Source organism: Asterias rubens, chromosome 6 (genome assembly GCF_902459465.1).
Source record: "Asterias rubens chromosome 6, eAstRub1.3, whole genome shotgun sequence".
NCBI lineage: Eukaryota > Metazoa > Echinodermata > Asteroidea > Forcipulatida > Asteriidae > Asterias > Asterias rubens.
The window spans coordinates 2,005,697-2,028,132 of NC_047067.1; the positions used below are offsets into that span (position 1 = coordinate 2,005,697).

Below are 22,436 nucleotides of genomic sequence, written 5' to 3' on the forward strand. Positions count from 1 at the left end.
ACTTCACCTTTGTCAATGTTTTAATGTTTTGCTGGAGTGAGTCACATGCTTGCGAGATGTCATAAACTCAAAACACTGCCCTCGTTGCCCATCACTGGCTCACATTTGTATTGTTTGACCTCACCGAGGGGGACCTACATGTACAATGCAAGAGGTTTATATTCTTTCTGTCTCCTACTAGTGTCTGCTATAAAGAGGATACTTTGATGGAAAGATGTTAATTTCCTAAATTTATTAGTCGTACTCATAGCACCTCTAGGTTTCAGTTGTACAATATGACTGGAATTTTATATTTGGGAGGGCAACGGCAATTGTTCATTTTGTACAGGGCACTGCCATTGGTAAACCTTAAAGTCTCATGGAAATCTTTTGATGAGGCATCATTATCATCCTTCTGCTGCGGAACAGTTGACTACAAGTGTCCTCCAAGTAGGGTGATTTGGGGCAAGTGTTGTGTTTCCTCCAAGTAGGGTGATTTGGGGCAAGTGTTGTGTTTCCTCCAACTAGGGTGATTTGGGGCAAGTGTTGTGTTTCCTCCAACTAGGGTGATTTGGGGCAAGTGTTTTGTTTCCTTCAACTCGGGTAATTTGGGGCAAGTGTTTTGTTTCCTCCAACTAGGGTGATTTGGGGCAAGTGTTGTGTTTCCTCCAACTAGGGTGATTTGGGGCAAGTGTTGTGTTTCCTCCAACTAGGGTGATTTGGGGCAAGTGTTGTGTTTCCTCCAACTAGGGTGATTTGGTGCAAGTGTTTTGTTTCCTTCAACTCGGGTGATTTGGGGCAAGTGTTTTGTTTCCTTCAACTCGGGTGATTTGGGGCAAGTGTTGTGTTTCCTCCAACTAGGGTGATTTGGGGCAAGTGTTGTGATTCGGTCTTGTCACAGCATGTCTTCACCTTTGAAAGGACACCAAGGCCAAGACTAGGGCAACAGAGGTCATGGCTTAGAAGCTCCTGGTGCAACCAAACTGGAACAGTTCATTTTGATTGAAATGTTTTGGTGTAGATTTTAATTGGCTTTTTGAGGAATGTTGTTAGCATTGATCAGTATGGATGAATACAGAAATTTTCATGACCACTTTAATGCATGCAGACACATATTATTTCCAACTGTCGGTGTTAACTGTCTGTAGTCTGGGCATTAATACTTTAATCAAATGAAAAAAAAGCTGTATAGAAACTGATACTAATTCTATGTCAATATTTTCATGTTATGACTCTCTTTGATCTTTGTACCTTGGACGGAAGAGAGTTTGGTGGTTTGAATGTTTTCTAATCTAAAAAAACAACTGAAGTACTAGAGAAACTTACCACTGCTTTACTTGGGTTCGATATCAGGTTTAACGTTTTAAAATGGATGCTTTGTACAAATTTATAGTATGAACTGTTTTTTATAGAAAGGATTTCTGAGGGTTGGTGTCCAGTCGCTGATGTTGCGGCCAGAGCAGAGTTGGTCCCGCTGTCACCTCGTCGATGGCCTTGACTTTGGTGTGAAAAACTGTCACATTTTTTTTTTCACGTTTTCTTAGCAAGTAGACTCTGTACACATCTGAAACTTTCACATGTGACTTTTATTGTTTAATTTGGCTTGTAATCAACACGCCGCTGAATAACCCACAACACCCACAACATGACCAGTGCCCTGACCAGTGGCCCTGACCAGTGGCCATAACCAGTGCCCTTTTGCTGTGGTGCCCTCTTCAAGGTTCCAATACTCACTTACATTTTCCTCATAGAAGTGCCCCTAACCGTGAGGAAAATTGCTGTGCCCTTTTAAGAGCGACAATCAAGGTCTGAAACAGCTTTGTGTGGACAAAAAATCAATCTATGACCCTACATGTACGTGTACCTTTAAAGAATCCATCACAGCCTATTGTAATATTAATCACATCTGGCCTCAAGATGCAGAACACACAGTACAAATAAACACGGGTCACGATCTCAATCAATTTCTCACTTCTTGGAACCGGTTGGTTTTGTGCAAAGGTTTACTATTAACTCTGGGTATTAGTCATGCTGAGTGCTGAGGATGTGAACTGCAGGTAGTTTTTCCGAGTGTCGGGGGGGGAGGGTTTCAACATGAATCTTTTTGATATTATCTCAACTTGGAAACCATGAGTTGATGATTCATAAATGTTTGCTGTGCGTGGGCACGACAATGATTCTGTTTCACTCGTTTTAGAAGCTAGGCTTCTCTGTTGCTATTTGAGAAGATTCTCTTGTCAAAATATGAAAAAAGATCTCATACCTTGCAGGAAAAACACTGGATATTTAAGCAAAATTCTTTCTATTCATGTTTCAACTTGGACACCATGAGTTGATGATTCATGAATGTTGCTGTACATGGGCATGAGGATTCTGTTTCACTCGCCTTAGAAGCTGGCTTAGAAGCCAAGCTTCTCTGTTGCTTTTTCAGAAGATTATGAAAAAGGTTTCATACACTTCAAAAAACTTAGCTCAACCAACATATCTTGAAGAAAAAAGACTGAATATTGAAGTGCCACGAGCATCACTGTGTGATGGATTCGAGCGCTATATAAAAAGTCGCTATTATTATTATTAATGCATGTGCCCTTTATTCTAAGTATCATCTAAGGAGAGTGCACGCACACATGCTAGAACTGGGTAACAGGCCTTCATTGATGATGATGAAGACACTTTTCTGTAATTTTTTTTTTTTATCTGTATCTTTAGAAAGGAAAATAAACGAGCACATTATCAAAGAAATGATATTGCACTGCATGTCCTTGGTCATTGTCTTGATGCCCGTTGAAAATGTTCCCAGTACAATTTTTAATTTTCCCCCAGCGGTGCCCCTTTATTAAGAAAAAACAACCTTGCCCTTCCATGGTGAATTAATCATGCCTCATATGAAACATAGGTTAGTAATGAATTAGGGAATAACAGTGCGTGGTAATGACCGGGTTGGTGGCTGGGCGCTATTAACGGAACACTGTTATTCCCTTTAATAAATACCTTTTTAACAAAATAAATGGCTAAAATTATCAAAATGTTGTGACTTTTCTCTCGGTGATACTTCCAGACATGTTCAGGGGCCATATTTGTACTTTTGATGGTTCCCATCTTTTTCGTGCGTTAATCACATTACTGATCTTTGAGACCAGTGACTCTTTTAAATAATGGTCTGTTCAGCGCCTTCACTGGAGTCAAAAGAGGCAAATGATTGGACGACAGCTGTTCTTTGTGCGTTAAGACGAGCGCATGAGCTCAGCGTCCACGTAGCATGTCGCTGTAAACAGGACCATATGTGGACAAATGAGCTTATAGGCGCACACCTGTTACCTCAAAATTGCTACATATTTACACGAAGTTACAATGAAACTAACATGAATATAAATAAACATGCGATACAGTGCAAGGCGCAAGTTTTACACAATATATGCTGATTCAGGGGCCACTTAATCGCTATTTCCAATGCCGCCGTTAATACAACCCCACATGACCGGGTTTTGACCAATCAGAGACTTGAAACCGTCCAAGGTCTTTATTAATTAGTAATAATAATAATGATAAAAATACTACTACTAATAATATTAGTATTGATGCAGAGTTCTTATAAAGTGCACATATCCTAGACACTAGATCAAAGGGCTGAACAATAAAGAATTAACAATAAACAAATTAATGAGCGATGAACAGTTCAGTCTTAAACAGTTTTTTTTTATCGTCATGATTGGGTTCAGACTGGCAGATTTCTGGAGGGAGTTTGTACCAATGGTTGGGGCTGCTATAACCAAGTGCACCCTGACCAACAATTTCTTTACAGATAGTGGAAGTAAGTGTTGTTGTGTCATACTGTTTACCGTTAAAGGAACATTACAGAATTGGTAAGAAACAAAAATTGTGAATATCACAGATTTACATTAAAACTTAAACAGTCTAATGATGATAATTGAAAACATCCCTTGAAATATTTCTGTCTGAAATGTCATATTTGATGAGTTTATTGCTCAGTGAGCGTTTTATTCATACTTATTTTGCCATCGATGTAATGCAAAATTTGTAATCGGTTTTTCACTATTCTCTCGTGACTCAGATGGCCGATCGATCTCAATTTTCTACAAGTTTGTCAGTTTATGTATGTGGTGGATTACATTAGGCCTAAGTGCTTACTCTGCCAGCAACTGTTTGGTTAGCAAAAACCAATTCTGTAATGTTCCTTTAATGAATTCAGTGGTTAGTCTGCAGTACTTGCAATCACAAGGTTGTGGGTTTGAATCCTAACAAACTAACTGCTGATTTCGCGATGACTAGAGAATAATTATTGTCATCTATATGTACATGATTCACTGAATCAAAATTTTGTGATTTGTGCAACTCACATTAATGGACATTAAACCAATGTTTGTATGAGAGAGATTGGCTGTTGCCAGGTTGGTGTTTTTGACTAGCATTTATCCGTGTGGGAAGATGAGTTCATGTTTTCTTACTCTGTCTATCTTGTCTTATTGTTGGATCGGTCTGATAAAATTGGCAGTTGTTAGTCACACAGGGTTAATTTGCTTGTTTTTATGGGGTCATGTCTTAACAAAAACCATGAATAAATTTTGAAACACACTTTTCCCAAATGGTACAATTGAAAGACACTGGACACTATTGGTAATTGTCAAAGACCAGCCTTCTCTGTAGCTGTATCTCAATATGCATAAAATAACAAACCTGTGAAAATTTGAGCTCAATCGGTCATCGAAGTTGCGAGATAATAATGAAAGAAAAAACACCATTGTCACACGAAGTTGGGTGCTTTCAGATGTTTGACTTTGAGACCTCAAATTCTAAATCTGAGGTCTCGAAATCAAATTCGTAGAAAATTACTTCTTTCTCGAAAACTACTCCAATTCAGAGGGAGCCGTTTCTCACAATGTTTTATACTACTAACCTTTCCCCGTTACTCGTTACCAAGTGAGGTTTTATGCTAAAAATTATTTTGAGTAATTACCAATAGTGTCCACTGCCTTTAAGGAGACCAATGTACCTTTGGATAATGTTCATTTATAGTACAGTACATTTGCAGGTAACTCTCGACATCTTATTAGGGAGCTTTTAAAAAAAAAACAACAAACGTTGCTTTTAACAATGACAGTATTCCCTTGATGGAGAAGAACACATGTTCACCATGTACATGTACTAGTACGTGTATGTTGTGTGACAATGTGTAAAAGTACTTAATTTTAAAACAGCAAGAAATTGTTTTGACAACTGCAAGCAACATTTGAAACTCAACACTCTGATTTTTATGTACATTTGCCAACTGGGCCCAATTTCATAGTGCTGCTCTAAACACAAACTGTAGCTGAGCACAACCAGAATAAGATTACCAGCCAAAGTGCCATGTCACATGCACCATTTCTGACTACTAACTTTTGAAAGCACAAATATTGTAATCAAAATATTTGTGCTTTTAAGCAGTTCTATGAAAATGGACCATGGTACATAGAATGATGAGTGAGCAGTGTGTCAGGGCCCAAACTAGGGGGCTTGTTTTACAATTGACCAGATTTAAATGCTGTGGACACTATTGGTAATTACTCAAAATAATTATTATCATAAAACCTTTCTTGATTACGAGTAATGGGGAGAGGTTGATAGTATAAAACATTGTGAGAAATAGCTCCCTCTGAAGTGACATAGTTTTCAGGAAAGAAGTAATTTTCTACGAATTTGATTTCGAGACCTCAGATTTAGAATTTGAGGTCTCGAAATCAAGCATTGAAAGCACTAAACTTCGTGTGACCATGGTGCGACAAGGGTGATTTTTTTCTTTCATTAATATCTCGCAACTTTGATGACTGATTGAGCTCAAATTTTCACAGGTTTGTTATTTTATGCATATGTTGAGATACACCAACTGTGAAGACTAATCTTTGACATTTACCAATAATGTCCAGTGTCTTTAAAAAGAGTTGAACAAGCACTATGATAGCTATACCATCTGAATTGTCATGCTACTTCGATACTCAACAGAATTGAAATATTATCAGATTCATTGTCAACATTTTCCACAGAGATGCTACACAATGAGGTAATAATATAATTACAATGTATTAGTAATACCAATCTTTTTAATGGCATTTTCGTGGGTTTTATGGTTTTGTTCTTTTGTGTTTTTCTTCTATGGTTGCCTTGCCAGTTAGTTTAGATTCTTTACATAGGTAGGGTTAGAGGTGCCTGTCTCCTGAAAAGATCAAGTTATTACCGATGCCAGCAGGGCTACGTAGCTATTAGTTCTCCGTTGGAAGGAATAAAGATCCCCACACTGTGGTTTGCCTAGTGATCAGTCTTTTTTCTAAATTTGTTTCTTCCATACTGTGCGCTTTTGATCAATTTTTAAGGGACACAATATGAATTTTAATTATTATAATTAGTCATTTGAAATGAACAAGACCGCCTGTCTTGTCCAGTCGTGCTTTTACTGGCCTAATGCTAAAAGTATTGGCCTAGGTCATGTGATCCAGCGTTAATTACAATACCTGTACAAAGGTTGTGGGTTCGAATCACACCCGAGTAATATGCATTGATTTTTGTTCACAGAGCTCGGGGAAAGTACTGAGTATCACATCGTTGTATATATGGGTTGTCCGTGTACTTGCCGTTGTTTGAACCCACACATCATAAATACCTTTTGCTTTTTTTCTCCCACACCCATCGCAGCCATAAATCATAATTCAAAACGCAGGTGGTCCACAGGTTGGGGGAGAAAATTATGGTTTGCTTGGCTACAACCCTTAAATGACGAACAGAGCAAAAGGAGATAATGGGTTTCAAGTGATAAAATGGCAGACACACATTGATTACAGCAATAGGCCCTACCTTATGTATATGCTACCTCAGATTGCTTTGTAATTAACTGTTTGTAATTTTCTCCTTGGCGCTTTTCACAAACTGAAATCATTCTGTTTTTTTGAATGGCTTGTCTTTGCAGGCATTCTCGGTAATGTGTGGTTTAAAACTGTGAAATCTATTTGTTTCTTAGATTTTGTTGAGGGTGTACAAGAAATATTTGTTTTAAATCTGCCAAAGTCTCCAGAGTTGTTGGACTGAACCATGAGCTTTAGAACATGGATGGGCATGTTTGTTTTTTTGAAAATAAAGCTTTGACAGGTTTTCTGAGAGATATGAAATTATATTACATGCTACATGTACACTGTCCGTGTAAAGTGAATGTAATGATTAGAATTAGCCTATCCTGTACATTTAATTGTAGTGACATTCAGCCCTGATACTTCGGCTTTTAAGGGGCACGGCAGTTTTGCCTTGACTTTTTGTAAAAATTTAGGGCACCAAGGCAATTTTCAAAAATTTGGAAGGGCATCACGGCAATCATAAAAAGTTGCGAAGGGCACGACGGCAGTTTGAAAAAAAAAACTCCCGAGTTGCCTGTAAAAAATAGTTCTTCCAATTTTTCCATTTTACCCAATGAAAAAAGAAAGCATTCATCTAATTCAACAAAATAAAGAACAACTACTTACAATACACAATAAATAATTTTTGTTCCTACGTAATCCTACTATTGGTCATGCACGATGTGTAGTTATTCGTAGAGACGCTTAAAAATTCCCACGTAACTGCTCCATTTTGACACGATGTTGACAGAATAAATGCATGCGGTGCGCGACGCCTATGTACATCATATGTACCAAGCATGGGGAAAACCACTATCCCAGCATGCAAAGACACGTCGATTCTTTTTCTCAAGGCGTTTAGCGTTGGTTCGCGTAATTTTACCACTAGAGGGCGTTTAATCTCACGCTATCACTTTGGTCCGAAACGCCCTCTAGCGTTCGATGTTTCGAGTATTTTGTTTTCGCACGCAAAGAACAACGACTAACGGGCCTGAAATCTGCTGTTATGCCTTACGTGCGTGAAATTGGGGTCTATTTCGTTGCGTGAAATTTACACAGACATCGGGACTTTTTGGCTTATTTTCGAACTTTGACAACGTTGAATATAATTTGTTTTCGGGAGGAAGGGCACGGCGGCAATGATGAGAAAAGGGCACGGTAATCATTGCCGTGAAAAATTGGGTTTTTGAAGGGCATTGCGGCAATCGGTAGGGGCAACGACGGCAATTGCCGTCGTTGCCGTCGTGAAGTATCAGGGCTGGACATTTTAAAACTTTCTGAACATGTAAACAATATTCTGATAAAGTGATTCATACCTGACAACAAACCAGATGATTTTTTTTATGTGGCTTTGAGTTGGAACAGTTCAATATAAGACCTGTGTTCGATTTTACATAGAGATAAGGTTGATCCTAACTGCAAATCAATTTTAAGTGTGATGATGTCACAATAGAAATCACTATGGTGATATTGACAATTCATCTTAAGATAAATCTTAGTGCTTTGTGGAATTGGCTCTTGTTATCACAAAATGAGCCTCGGGTCATAATATGCTATACGCAAGTAAAGGTAATGACACATGAACTTATTAAAATGAGAAATTTCTTCAGGTTTTATTTTCGTGATATTTCATGTATTTGCAACCTCAAGTGTTGGATAGTGTTGGAAAGCTTATTTCTTACTGAATTCAGAAAGGATATCATCTACATTTTTCAAAGTAATAAATTTATGCTCATTTTGTTGACAACGGGTCACATTTTAAGAGCTTCATTTTGCGTTCATTGATGTCTGAAGGTTTAACTTTGAGTTTTGAATTGATTATCTCCTCTGTGCAGATTGTACCCAAAGTGAACACAACATCTCGGATTCGAGTAGACTGATTTAAGTTGAGGTCTCCAGGGTGCTTCCTCGGTAGGCATCATGGGTAGCACATCCTCCAAGTTCCGCAAAGCGCTACAAGTCGGGGACGAGAAAGTCGCAGAGGAGCTGTACCACGGGAGTGTGGAGTTCCAGAAAGCGTTTGATCCAAACTCCTCCTACGGGGAGAATTACGATCACAACACACCGCTTCATTATGCAAGTAGATATGGAATGCATCGGCTAGTCAGGTGGGTCTAAATGGCAAGAATAGATCCTGGAGAATGTAGATGTAGGGCCTTGTCACACGAGGCATTTTTTCCCGGCAACTTTGAGGCAACCAACTGCAGTGAAAGCTGCAGGACTACTTTGGTAGTGCTTTGTTTAATTTTTCAAATGATGTCCTACAGTCCCCAAGAAAAATATTTGAACATTCAAATGTGAATGCCTTTCTTTGAGATTTCCTGGAACTGGTTGCCTGTAAACTGCCTTGTGTGATGATTACCGTCGTCATATTGTCCCGCTATGGGCTTTGTTTGGACTGCCATTACCACACAGCATGCCCAGATGTATGGCAGACATGCACCTGACACTTTGCATATGGTTAAGTTGACCAGATGGACTGCAGGGAATGCTTAAATGCACCATTTACACACAATTATAATAGAGTGTAAACAAATTCTTTTGTTCTGCAGGCAGCATTTGAGGGACAGCTACATGTAGATCAACTATGGTTAAGTCTAGTCGACTCTAGTCACCCGACCGAACTTGCTCTTGGCCGCTGCAATTCTTAGAAAAAACTTCCCAGATGTTTTGCTGGACCCATACCAGAGCTTGAATTTGGGAGGAAATCCACAAGACTGCCGGGCTTATTTATAGCTCAACATTTTTACTGGAGCAACTTTTTTTTTGCAAAACCAGATTCAAAATTACACAAGCACTAAGAGAATATCTATCTCATTTGTCATGCTACTTTGATGCATCACAGAATTGAAGATTTTATATATATTAGATTCATTGTCAAATTTTCTCAAAGATACATGTGTTACAAAATTGTAAAACACGAAGACCACCAGGCTTGTCTGTTCGTTATTTTAATGGCCTAATGCTAAAGTACTGGCCTTAGGCCTATAGTCCATTGTGATTTTTTTAGCCCTGCGTATGTTTTATAAACCATATATTGATATCTGAAACAAAAAGTTGCATCCCCTTAAGGTGATCCCCTGGCTGCCGCTTCCCAGGTTGTATCGTAATTTGGGTGTGATCCCTGGCTACACGGCAGTTAACGGTTGTACGGCTTCTGACTGGCACCCCGAACAAAGATATTGACAAAATAGGGACACCGCCAATATAGGGCTAGATAGCTCAGTTGGTAGAGCGCCGGCACGTTAATCCGGAGGTCGTTGGTTCGAATCCCACTCTAGTCAATTCTTTGTTCAACCCCAAAATCATAAACCAATTGACAACACCTTTTTACAACAATTATTCTTGGCATAGTCAATATAATCCAAACCCAAATAGTCCTATGTATTGAGTTACCCAATTAGCAATGTTATCATCACTCTAGTTACATTTATGATCAAGTGTCAGAATCCGGTTTCCTAAATGGTTTACATGACTTGATATGTTCAGAATTGTCTTCAATTACAAAATTCAAGCCACACAAATTGTTCAGGAAACTTAGGGGCTGGTTTCGCCAAGAGCTAAGATTGATTTTAAAGGTACCTGTGTCATAGATTTAAATAGTGTCAATTTAATGACCATAAAAAACTTGCTTGGTAAGAAGCATTGCAGGTGTTGATGGGTATAAACATACTACACTATGGTTTGGATAATTTTTCGCCTAAAGCATTTTAATCTGAAAAACGATTCGTGCATGAATTCTCTCTTAGATTTCTTTGAGTTGGTGCTCTGTTGTGAATGCTGTGGCCAGAGATGCAGTTGGATGTCACCACACATAAATATGGACGGTTTCTTGATAAAGAACACAGTGACAGTTGTTTGCTGTTTTCTCAACAAGTTGACATGGTATTCAGCTGAAATCCTTTTTTGTGAATTTTCCTTGACAATTTTGTCTTAAATATGTGTATCAGCATCATTACATTGACAAAAACCAATCTATGACCATACCTTTAACTGTGAATAAATCTAAATTGCTTAATAAAGTGATCATCTTTCCTAAACTCATTGTTACTATCCGCTTCATTTCATTGCAGGATTTTTATACAGAGGCACAATGCGAACCCCAACAAACGCAACGGTGGCAACCAGACTGCCCTGCACTGTATATGCATGGCGGAACAGATCCGAGCACCTTCCTCTACCTATAGCTATTCACAATACTACTATTCACAACCGCCGGAGAAGAAACGACTCGAATGCGCAAGAATCGTCCTCGGATGGAAAGGTATCGCGTTGGGTCCGGGGGAACGAGAACAGATTCACATCGATGCAGAAGACGAGGTAACTTTGTTTATTCGCTAGAAGTCTGCAATCTTCGCATAAGTCCCTTCTGGCTCCCCTAGTTATCAAAACCAATTTGTATGGTTCCTGCTCTTTCCAATATGCAGCAGTTCAGTTATGAAACAGTCTTCCAGAAACTGTTAAACAGGCTGAGACATCAGAGCAATTCAAAATCATTGAAAACATATGTTTACTTTGTACAATTGTTGATTTTTCCTGCACAGCGCTTAGGGACCTCACGGTGATATGCGCTATATAATAGTGGTTTATTATTGTTATTATTTGGTTTGTGATAACACCATGTGGTAGGGTTGTCGTAGTGGTATCTTTCCTTGCCTTCCACCTCTACGACTTTGGTTCCAATCAGGTTTTCAGTCCCTACCCGACTGTGTGGGATTTTCGGTGGAATAAATCTCTTGCGTTTTCCTCCCACATCAAAACTGAGGGGATTTCTCTTTTCATTGGACCTAGTATTCCAAAATTACCAGTGTTGTTAAAAAGGACTGTGTTGTCATGGTCAAAGCAGACCGTGGTAATACATTGATCTATGAACTCTCATCCAGTGAATACGTCTGCGCACTCTCCATAGATTAATACGGAGGGAGGGCACGCCTTTAGTAATTGAATGAGAGTCCCTCATCCTATGTCATCCACAGGCCTGCTTTGATCATGATGACCCAGCCGCTTTATGTGTGTTTTTTAATTTTTTTTATTATAATTTCTTCTTGATACTACATGCATTGAGCCCTGACATAAATTTAATGAAAGATTTCAACAAATCCATTGAAACTCATATTTGTTCTTTTTTCTACGCAGGATGGGAATACAGCCTTGCACTATTCAGCACAGTCTGGTTACCTGTCTATAGTAGAGGTAAATGTTTGTTTTATTTATCATCTGGTTACCTGTCTAGTATAGTACAGAATACCTGTCTAAAGTAGAAGTAAATCATATTTGTTAGGCATCTTGTTACCTGACTCATTTAATGTTAGCCGTTTGAGACTGGTAACCTGTCTCTTGTACTAGAAGTTATCTAGTTTTCTTTTAGTCTATGATGTTGATGTAAAAGTGCTTGTAAGAGTCCATTTACCAAACAATAAGTTTTATTTGTTTTTGCCCATACACCATTGTACACCGATGTGTATTAAGCAGGTTTTCTCAGTACTTTGTTGCTAAGGATTTTGCCAAGGAAGTCCTATAGAAGTCTTTCCCAGAATGTTTCGTTGAAATGATTCGAATTCGACTAAAAACAACATGAAAGTCTGTCCCCAAGATACACCAGGTTGGCAGCTTCACAATAAATTATTGAAAGTGTATGATAAATGTTTTTTTTTTTTGTCTCTGGCCAAGTGTGTGCGGATTCAATATCCTGAAAGTTGATATGATATTATGGATGTGTTATGACATCACTTCACAAAGTCACACTAGAGTGGTTTTACCATGCTTGGCCGATCTTATTGATTGAAAGATACCCGCATATCTGTGTTTTGTACTCTCTGTAGTCTAGTCATGGCTTGAACTTTGTGTAAATTCCCACATGACTGCAGGGCTTCAAGCTCAAAATGTGTACTGGACCAAAATAAATTCTAGACACAAAAAATCTTATTGAGAAAGAACTTTCTGCAGAGTTTTACATGTAAACTGTTTGTATTTATCTCATTTGTCGTATTGATTTTGACAGAATTGAAAGACATTGAAAGACAATCACTAGACTCAACTTAAAGTCAACATTTGAAGATCTTTTTTGTTCTCATTTAAAGGGGTATCAGACAGCTTAACCACCCGAATTAATAGTAAATAAACTAGGGCTAGATAGCTCAGTTGGTAGAGCACTGGCAAGATAAAACGGGTGTCGCATGTTCATGTTATAACAGTTTTGGTAGGAAGTCAACTTTCCCTCTGTTCTGTATCTGTATGCTACTGTGCAAACTCCCATCTGGTGGATATCCAGCACAGTAGACTACTGGAACTTAGTTGATGTTTTAGGTTGTCTACGGTGGGTGATTGTCTGATTAATGCTGGGAGAGAATTCCACTGCGCCCCTGCCTTCCACCCCTGTGGACCTCGGATCGAATATTCGTTGTACTTGTAGATCAGAGTGCTACATACTTGCTAGATATTAGGTGTAGATGACTGATTGTTTCTGTTTTATTTACAGATGTTACTTGAGCATGCAGCGTCCATGTTTGTGGAGAACATGGATAAAGATACACCATGCGACTGTGCGGAGAGGCACCAGCATGTTGACATCGCTCAGCTGCTGGAATCCAAAATGGTCTTCTCTGTGAGTGTCCTGGTTGGAATTTTAAATTGAAGTTTTCAACACTGCAATTTTTTTAAAAAATTTTTTATTTCAATATTTCTGGGAATGAGACTATGGGATCCTGTGTAGATGCATTGATTATACTGTATCATATTGCAGGCTGGCATAGTTCATCATTCAAGACACCAGTGGATGATATTGAATGATCAGATAGTAGGAGGGTTGACTGTGTACTGTGTAGATGCATCTACCACATGGTGTGAATCATGCAATACCACAGTGGATCACAGTGTCTGCTCAGACAGTCGGAGGGTTAACGGATAACTGTAGATGCATTCAAAACAATGTACCACATTGCAGGCTGGCATAGTTAGTAATTCAAAAACCACAATGGATGATGTTTACTTGTCAGACAGTAGGAGGGTTGACTGTGCTGTGTATATACATTCACCACACAATATCATTAATGACCACTTTGAATGAGATTAAATGGTCATACTGTAGGAGGATTAAAGGGAAGATACACGTCTGGTAATTGTCAAAGACCAGTGTCCTCACTTGGTGTATCCCATCCCAATGCCCATTATCAAGTCAGTTTTTAAGTTAATATTTGTTTTGAGTAACTACCAAACGTGTACTTTCCCTTTAAACACTCTTTTCATTTGGAGAAACTAAGGAATATCTCAAAATTGTATTTTGTTTGAAAGATTGTCTTGGTCTAATTGTTAAGAATCATTCTTTCCTTTCAGCCGAACAAAGAAGAAGAAGAGGCTTCTGAAGAAGTTGGTGCAATTCAATATGAAGAGGTAAGTTCATATTGATATAAAGATGATGGAACATCAAGCATTTCAAAGAAAGAAAGAAAGGTCTTCACTTTTACTTTAGGAAAGTATTAAGTTTCTCTGCAAGGAGAATATTGTATTAATATTTAAAAAAAGGTTTGAAATTTCAGAGTTTCTTGTTGTTTCTGTTGAAAAAAAGATGGCTGTTGACTTCCTGCTCTTAGACTGGCTTCTCTAACTGTTCCAAGAAGCTTCTTAAAATCTGTAACTCGAGAGGCTAGTAGGCCTCCATCCGTCTCGAAAGGCAATGGAGTTATGAAAAGGGGGACACTGATTAGCTTGGGTAGTTAGTGGCACTTGCATCTGTGACTTGCAAGGCCTAGCTAGGAGTCACTGTCACGACGGCAGTTAGGACAGATGATCACGACGAAGCAGCAGTTTGTAGATGCTTCCTTTGACAGCATTTCTCGATGTGGTCTTCTTTACGTCTGACGTTACTTGTGAAGCTAGTACATTGTAAAAGGTCAAACTGACATCATTTCAAAATGCCGCTGGATTCTGGTTTCAAACCTTTTTGCCAGCAATGACTCTCGCCCTTGAACTTAATAATAATAGTAACAGAAAATTTATATGGAGCACAGTGTCTGGAGGACCATTCAAAGGTGCTGGTCGCTAGCAAATCACTGGTTCAAATGAAAGTAAGAAACGATGAGTCTTAAGATGATGTTTGAATGATAACATATCACTTGTTTAAAGACTCTTTTTGTTTTTTGTTTTTCTAGACGTACTCTGGTCTAAGGTTACAGGAGCTTCAAGAAGCTAAGGATCTGGTGGTCGTAGAGACAGCGGATATGCTGAGAGTTCCTCTATTCACAGCAGAGGCGCTACTAAGAAACTATGGTACGTTTCTAGAATGACATCTGACAATGAAAATTGTGATTAAAGAAACACAGTGCCTTGGATTGGTCGAGTTGGTCTGTAAAAAGCGTTTGTAACTGTTTGTTAAAAAATGCATATGGGTAGGAAGATGTTGTAAAAGTAGAATACAATGGTCCACACAAACAAGAAATTGCAGTGGTGCCCCGTGCTTTTTCTGTGGTGCCCGTCTGCAAAGTTCCTTATACAAATTTACATTTTCCTCATAGAAGTGACTAGAGGAAAACTGCAGTGTCTGGAAAATTAACCCAGTGCACTTATCGTAAAGAGAAGGTGTTCGCCCCGGTGTTGCTGGCTAGATTGGCAGCATATTGCGCCACAGCACCTTTTAAACCATTACATGGTGCTAAGGATTAGGTCTTATATCTCAAACTTCGTCCCACTTCTTTGCAGTAATAATACCTGGCGCTTTGTATCCTTTGGCAAAGGTTATTATTATTATTATTATTATTATTAAAATGGCGTCCAGCATCTACGACACCTAGAAAACTAGTCCCTCCATGCTGCAACTCTCTTAATACACAGCACTGTTTCAACCATTACTGTTTGAGCCATTTCTTTTTTTGATGGGGGTGGGTTGGGGTGTGGGGGTAAGGGAATTTTCAAAGATTTTGATTTGTCTATTTAAAGGAACATTTTGCTAGCAAAACAGTTGCTTGTAGTGTAAGCACTTTATGTTATCCACCACATACATAAACTGACAAATCTGTAGAAGTTTGAGATCGATCGGCCATCTTGGTCACGAGAGAATAGTGAAAAACCGATTACAAATTTTGCATTGCATCGATGCCAAAACAAAAATGAATAAAACGCTCACTGAGCGATAAACTCCAAACGCGAAATCAGATTATTTATTTCTCATCAAATATGATATTTCAGACAAAAATATTTCAAGGGATGTTTTCTAATATCATCATCATTAGACCGTGTAAGTTTTATGTAAATCTGTGATCTTCACGATTTTTGTTTCTTACAAACTCTGTAACGTTCCTTTAATTGAATATTCCCCTTGTTTATTTGGCAGAGTGGTCGAGGGAAGCATTATTAGAATCCTGGATTCAGAATCCAACAGAATGTTGTGAGAAGTGTGGCGTTAAACCTCCAGAGAACCTCGACAGCTTCGCTGAGGAACATAAACTAACTTCACTAGTACCTAAACAGATCACACCTCAAGAAGAGCAGATTGTGGTATGTACTCTTTTTAGTAGAACGCTTAGTGTGGAAAGTTCACCAAGGCATTCAAACTAATGTATTTGAACAGAACAACTAAAGCAAAAGTTGCATTTCCATTGTTATTATTATTTATGTGCCCATTGAAAACAACACACAGGCCGTCAATATTAGATGCAAGGAAGTTCACCATTAAAAGCGTCCTCATTTGTTCAATGTACTGTCACTTAAAGGCAGTGGACACTATTGGTAATTGTCAAAGACTAGTCTTCACAGATGGTGTATCTCAACATATGCATCAAATAACAAACCTGTGAAAATTTGAGCTCAATAGGTCGTCGAAGTTGCGAGATAATAATGAAAGAAAAAACACCCTTGTCACACGGAGTTGTGTGCTTTCTGATGCTTGATTTCGAGACCTCAAGTTCTAAACTTGAGGTCTCGAAATCAAATTCGTGAAAAATGACTTCTTTCTGGAAAACTATGTCACTTCCCATTACTCGTAATCAAGAAAGGTTTTAAGATGATAATTATTTTGAGTAATTACCAAGGATATTACAATTTTCTTAAAAAAAAAAAAAAAAAAAAAAAATGGTTAATGGCCCGACGTTTTGACTGAGTCTTTCTTGAAGGCAAAATGACAACACAACACAACACAATACACATCAACTGGTACAAAGTGTAACAGAAGCAGTCGAGGGGAAATACATGAATAAAGGGTTGGAGAGAAGGGGCTGGTTTTACCACAATAAGTAGGAAACACAAAATACAAAAACAAAGGTGGGAAGAGGGAGAACAAGTTAATAATGGACCCTTCCCATGAAATATGCTAATTACATTTACGCATGCGTACAGACCTTATTGGTTGGCAAACGCCATAGAGTTGTGCACTAAGCAGACGCGCAATCGCGTCTGCGTCACGCAGTCATTAGCCATGTACAAAACAGCGCGATTTTCCCTCATTTTGCCAACCAAAATGTTAGTGTGCACGCGCTGTGTGCAATTTACATATTTCATGGGAAGGGTCTATTGGTGATCAGCAGTGGGACCGGGCCTTTAGGCAGACTAAAAAGGAGGATATCTGTGGGGAAAAGGTGAAGCCTAAGACAAACGGTTATTATAATGCATTTCCTTCTTGGATGTTAAGACCAAAGAAATCTTAAGAACATTGACAATCGACCTCTTATTTCTATGTTTGTTTTTCAGTGTGATATATGCACATCTACTGTATCAGTAGAGGAAATCAGTAGTGATACTCCATGTGATCATCAATTCTGTAGAGAGTGCTGGGAAAGGTAACGTAGATGTCTTATAAACTTTAATTGTCCCAAATCAGTAACATTTCTACCCCAAGGTTTGTCTGATTTAGATGTACCCTGTTCTGTACAGCTAAGAATGGTTTTTTTTCTAGTATTTTTTTTAAATATTTTGATGTTTATCTCTCTTACTATATATTGTAATATTTTTTACTGGCCATTCTTTGATAATTCATTTTCTTTTTGAATGCTAAACTTGTAAATACATAGTTTAATTATTTTAAATTTTTTGTGATGTATTTTGTAAGTTTTAGTATTTTTTTTATAATGAATCCAACCGTATGTGGTTGCAAATAAATGAACCTTACCTTACCAGCTAATCAGCACACCGTACATACCATGGGGGCTTGACAAATAAGAGAGAACATTAACAGCCCTATTCACACCGTAGACTGCAAGTCTAGGGTGAGAAAACATATTTTTTCTGAAATGAAATCTTTGTTTTTGAACAATAAAAAAACTCATTACAATTTGTATACCTATAGTTTGAGCTTTTTTCATAGATATGTTAAAAAAGGAAATTATTTAAAAAAAAAAGTTGTTTGTTTGATGTGTTTTCTCTTTCCTGTATACGCGAGACTTGCTAAATTTTCTAATTTATAGTAGAAATACCATATGTCAGCAACTACTAAAAATTATATCTTAAGTTATAAATATGGATTGTAAGCTCATCAATAAAAGTTGATTGTTCTGTATTGAAAATAAATTTGTTCCATCCTTTGTTCAAATGAAAAAGAATAGTTCAAATGTGACCCGCTCCGACGAAATGAGGAAAATCGAGTAAAGTCTCCTTTCGTGTAATTTGACAACCAACATAATCCACCGCTGTTCAGAGCTCTACATCGAGTGCCAATTAGTTTTGCGCATGCGCGAGATTTTCAGAAAGTCCAACATGAGATGAATTATTCATAGCAGTGACCCCATCGCTGTTTTGTGCATGTTTCTATTACTTTAAAAGCGAGACCGAATGACGTCAACGATGAGTTTTGTTAGACTGTTGTGAGTAAAATTGAATTTCCCTGATATTAAAACAATGTTTGTTGTAGAGGAAAATTATTATTTTATCAAATTATTCCGTTTATATAGCAGCAAACCCTCTCTGGAATTATCAAAATCAGTGGGATTCCACCGACGTTTTTCTGACGCGGCCTACATGTTTCACATACAAACTTAACAAACGCATACACTGCACAATGTTTATACAATGTGCACACGTCACAAAAAGCGCAATTGCCCAATGCTTGTGTACATTACCCTTGATAAAAATTCTTCACCAGAACGTCGTCATGTGTTACAAAAATAAACAGGGAATTGTTTTCAAAGGGTTTGCTTTCTCAATTTTGAGTGGAAAACACATCAGTTGTTATATTTCTTACGTGTGAGGTCTATTTCTCAACAAGAAAATTCACATTACGTAGATTTTGAAGGATCAATTCGACTCAAAATCCGACCATCGCAACTAACTTCATTGCATATTCATGTTTAGTTTTCCATCTTGGCTTTTAATTGGTCAAAAATCGCGATGACCCCAGATCGTTTTCAACGGTTGAAAGGCTATGTTTTGTTTACGATTTTGACTCAAGAGGGCGCTCGTCAACAATTTCCCACATGCGCAAAACTAACTGTCAGCGAGTAAGCAGCGGTGAATCATAACAAAAAAAAATTAAAAATTTAATTTGTTTTATTTTGTGTAATTTTAGGTTGCCTAAATCTTGATTAACCTTGCTATGGTCTTACCGTTTCGTCAAAAGATTAACAAAGATGTAAAAACAGATGATTTCTGAGCCATGTTTTTGTCCTAATTATAAAAAAAAAAAAAATGAAAGAAACTCCAAATAGACAAAAGTTGCCCCTTTTGAATCTGCGAGGGCTGCCCCAAGCACATCGCAAAAGTGCACCAAGAGACACTTTTTTGAAGCCAGTGACCTCATCTATCTAAATATACATTACGTCAACACGTAAGGCGACTGCATTGCTTGTTACAGGGGTTCAAGGAAACCCGTTTTCATCAGTTGACCTATCTCATTCATAAAAACTCACGTCGCGAGATTAGTATGGCTTACATACCGAGTCATCTGTTTATCTATTTAGCGAGGCGGTAACCCGACCCAGTGCTGTTGCTACGTGACGTCATAGCTAGCTTGGTTCCACTATGTGCGCACCATACGAGAAACCTCACACATACATACATTACAGGTTCTTACACAGCATGTTTAGAGAGCCAAGCTATGACGATCGTTACTACTCGGCAATGTGGGGCCCATGTTTTATCATGGAGGTAGAAATCCAGTGGAATGTTTATCGAAAATCGAAAAAACAGTATAAAAAAAAAAAAAATTCCCTTTGAATTTTGGAGTTTATAGTAGAAATGCCATCTGTCAGTAACTACTAAAAATTGTATCTAAGTCATAAATATTGATTGTAAGCTCATAAATAAAAGTTTATGGCTCTGTTTTGCAAAAGTAAAATATTTCCATCCATTTTTCAAATGGATTAGAATAGTTTAATGGTTGTGATAAAATTTATTTAGCACCTCAGACAGCCTTTATAATGAACTTCACCACATATTGATAATATATTGTTAGAATTTACGAGAGCATATTTTTCATTTGAAACAGATGTAGTCTAAGTTATTATTTGTGGTTGAACAAAGTCAAATTTACAGGAAAAGGATTTGAGCCTGCAACCTCTGGATTAAGGGTTCAGCGCTCTACGTACTGAGCTATCTTGTTGGCTGTCTTTCTATCATGTCAATATCTTTAGAAGCCAAACTTATAAAATACTTGGTCAGTTTCCCTTGTGGTTCAATGACTTGATATCTTAATTATTATTATTGTATATGTTTTTTTATATAGATATTTGAGTGGTAAAATAAAGGAGGGAAATGCCCACAATATAGTGTGTCCAGCGTATGACTGTGACCGGCTGGTACCCGCTGAGGCTATAGAGAGACTGGTATCCTGCGAGATGGCTCGCCGGTACCTGCAGTTCGACATCAATGTGAGTATGATCCATAGAGTTATAAGGAACATGGTAGTAGCACCTAAAGACTAACTGATTACGTACAAACTGCATGAGATTTCGTAGCAACAACTACTTCATCAGATCTTTGTAGTTGAATTTGTTGTTGCTACGAAAGCTTTCTATTATTGTCTACCATAGAGTTAATATAATAGAACTAGTATAGGGGGATTAAAAAACCATGACCCAAAAAGAAGCAGTTATGGCCATGACACAAATCCCTACTCATTGTGAATGAAGATGTGTATAATATAATTTACCTGTAGAAGTTTTAGCTTCATGAAAATCACAGAGCAATGTTTTCAGGAGAGTCGCGCAAATTTGCTGTACATACTAAAATAGTTTTTGTCCCACTGAGACTAAAATTGTTATTCATTATTCAATATTACTTATCTGCAGTACTTCAGCAAGTAATATTTTATAAGAGGATTCTGCCATCATTATCTTTAAATTATGTAAGTTAAATGTAAATCTGTGGACTTTTGTGTTTTGTGTCGCACAAAAAGTACCCAAACCCCTAAAGCCATTGGACCCTTTCGGTAAACAGTATTGTCCAAAGGCCCACACTTCGTGTATCACAACTTATATATAAAATAACAAACCTGTGAAAATTAAGGCTCAATCGGTCATCGGAGTCGGGAGAAAATAACGGGAAACCCCACCCTTGTTTCCGCACGTTTCGCCAGGTCGTGACATGTGTATAAAATAAATCCTTAATTCTTGATATCGAGAATTGATAATTGTTTCTTTGTTTTCTCAAAAAGTAAAGCATTTCATGGAATAATATATCAAGAGAAGTCTTTCACCATTACCTTCTGTAAACCCTGTAGGTTATTCGTAAATCTGTGAACTTTTTTTTTTCTGTTCCGAAAGTGCCCAAACCCTTTAAGCCAACATTTGTTAAAAAAGCAAAAGGTTTTCAGAATAGGAAAATGTGATCTTTTGCAATATTCAAATGCAGCTGGCGAGGGTTAAATGTTTCTGTAACTTCCCACAGGATTAAGAATGTCCATTAAGTTAATTTCCTCTTGCCGGTTTAGTTCGTCTTTAGTTTTAAATGTGCAGTCAGAAATGTCTTTCTCTTTACATTTCCTAATCCACATGTCACATTAAGTTTTTCCCAGAAAATGAAGAATGTTTTGTAATCAACTACTGATGAGTAAGTCTCATGAAGAATGATTTGACTAAAGAGGGGCATAAGGTCAAATTCAGTTAAGTACATGTAAGCCACTCATTTGCAAATAGAACAAGTCATTATGAAAGGGGGGACAAAATCACAAGTCTCTGGTAAGGTTAAAATGGCGTTAAATATTTGATACTCTTTCTGAGCAAGATTTGAAACATAACATCATTGGAAGTATCTGACCTCACATTAAAAGGATGTAAAATTCCATTTTTTAAACCCTTAAAGTGCAATTTTGGTCAAAATCCAAAACCAAAAATCAAATCAAATTATATGGTTTACATTTTTGTACAGAGAATTTTTAGTTTATCATCAATGACTCTCACCCCTGAATGTAGAAACACCATGAGCGTCAATGAGTGACAGATTAGAGCGTTATGTAAGAGGCCACAATTGTTTCCCGCAGTCCCGCACTATAATTTGACATTGGTACTTCCATGTCGAAGCACCATGAGTATCACTGGGTGATGGATTTGAGGCCAATGTAAAAAGCAAAAATTGATACTATTGGTGAGACCCGGCACCAGTATAAAATGTTGACAGTGATACATCAGAGGGAGAAGACTAATGACTGAAACGATTTCTTAT

At 37.8% G+C, this 22,436-nt stretch overlaps 1 protein-coding gene across 1 annotated transcript in view; it reads left to right on the top strand.

Moving 5' to 3' along the window:
* LOC117291376 (ankyrin repeat and IBR domain-containing protein 1-like) overlaps positions 1-22,436 on the top strand; it is an 84,670-nt gene that overhangs the window by 12,719 nt on the left and 49,515 nt on the right. Inside the window, exons 2-10 of the mRNA XM_033773027.1 lie at positions 8,693-8,965; positions 10,931-11,177; positions 11,994-12,050; positions 13,336-13,461; positions 14,190-14,246; positions 15,005-15,122; positions 16,183-16,346; positions 17,535-17,623; positions 20,500-20,644. Of these exons, the coding sequence (XP_033628918.1) occupies positions 8,778-8,965; positions 10,931-11,177; positions 11,994-12,050; positions 13,336-13,461; positions 14,190-14,246; positions 15,005-15,122; positions 16,183-16,346; positions 17,535-17,623; positions 20,500-20,644 (1,191 nt within the window). The 5' untranslated portion in view covers positions 8,693-8,777. The remainder of the gene's footprint in view (positions 1-8,692; positions 8,966-10,930; positions 11,178-11,993; positions 12,051-13,335; positions 13,462-14,189; positions 14,247-15,004; positions 15,123-16,182; positions 16,347-17,534; positions 17,624-20,499; positions 20,645-22,436) is intronic.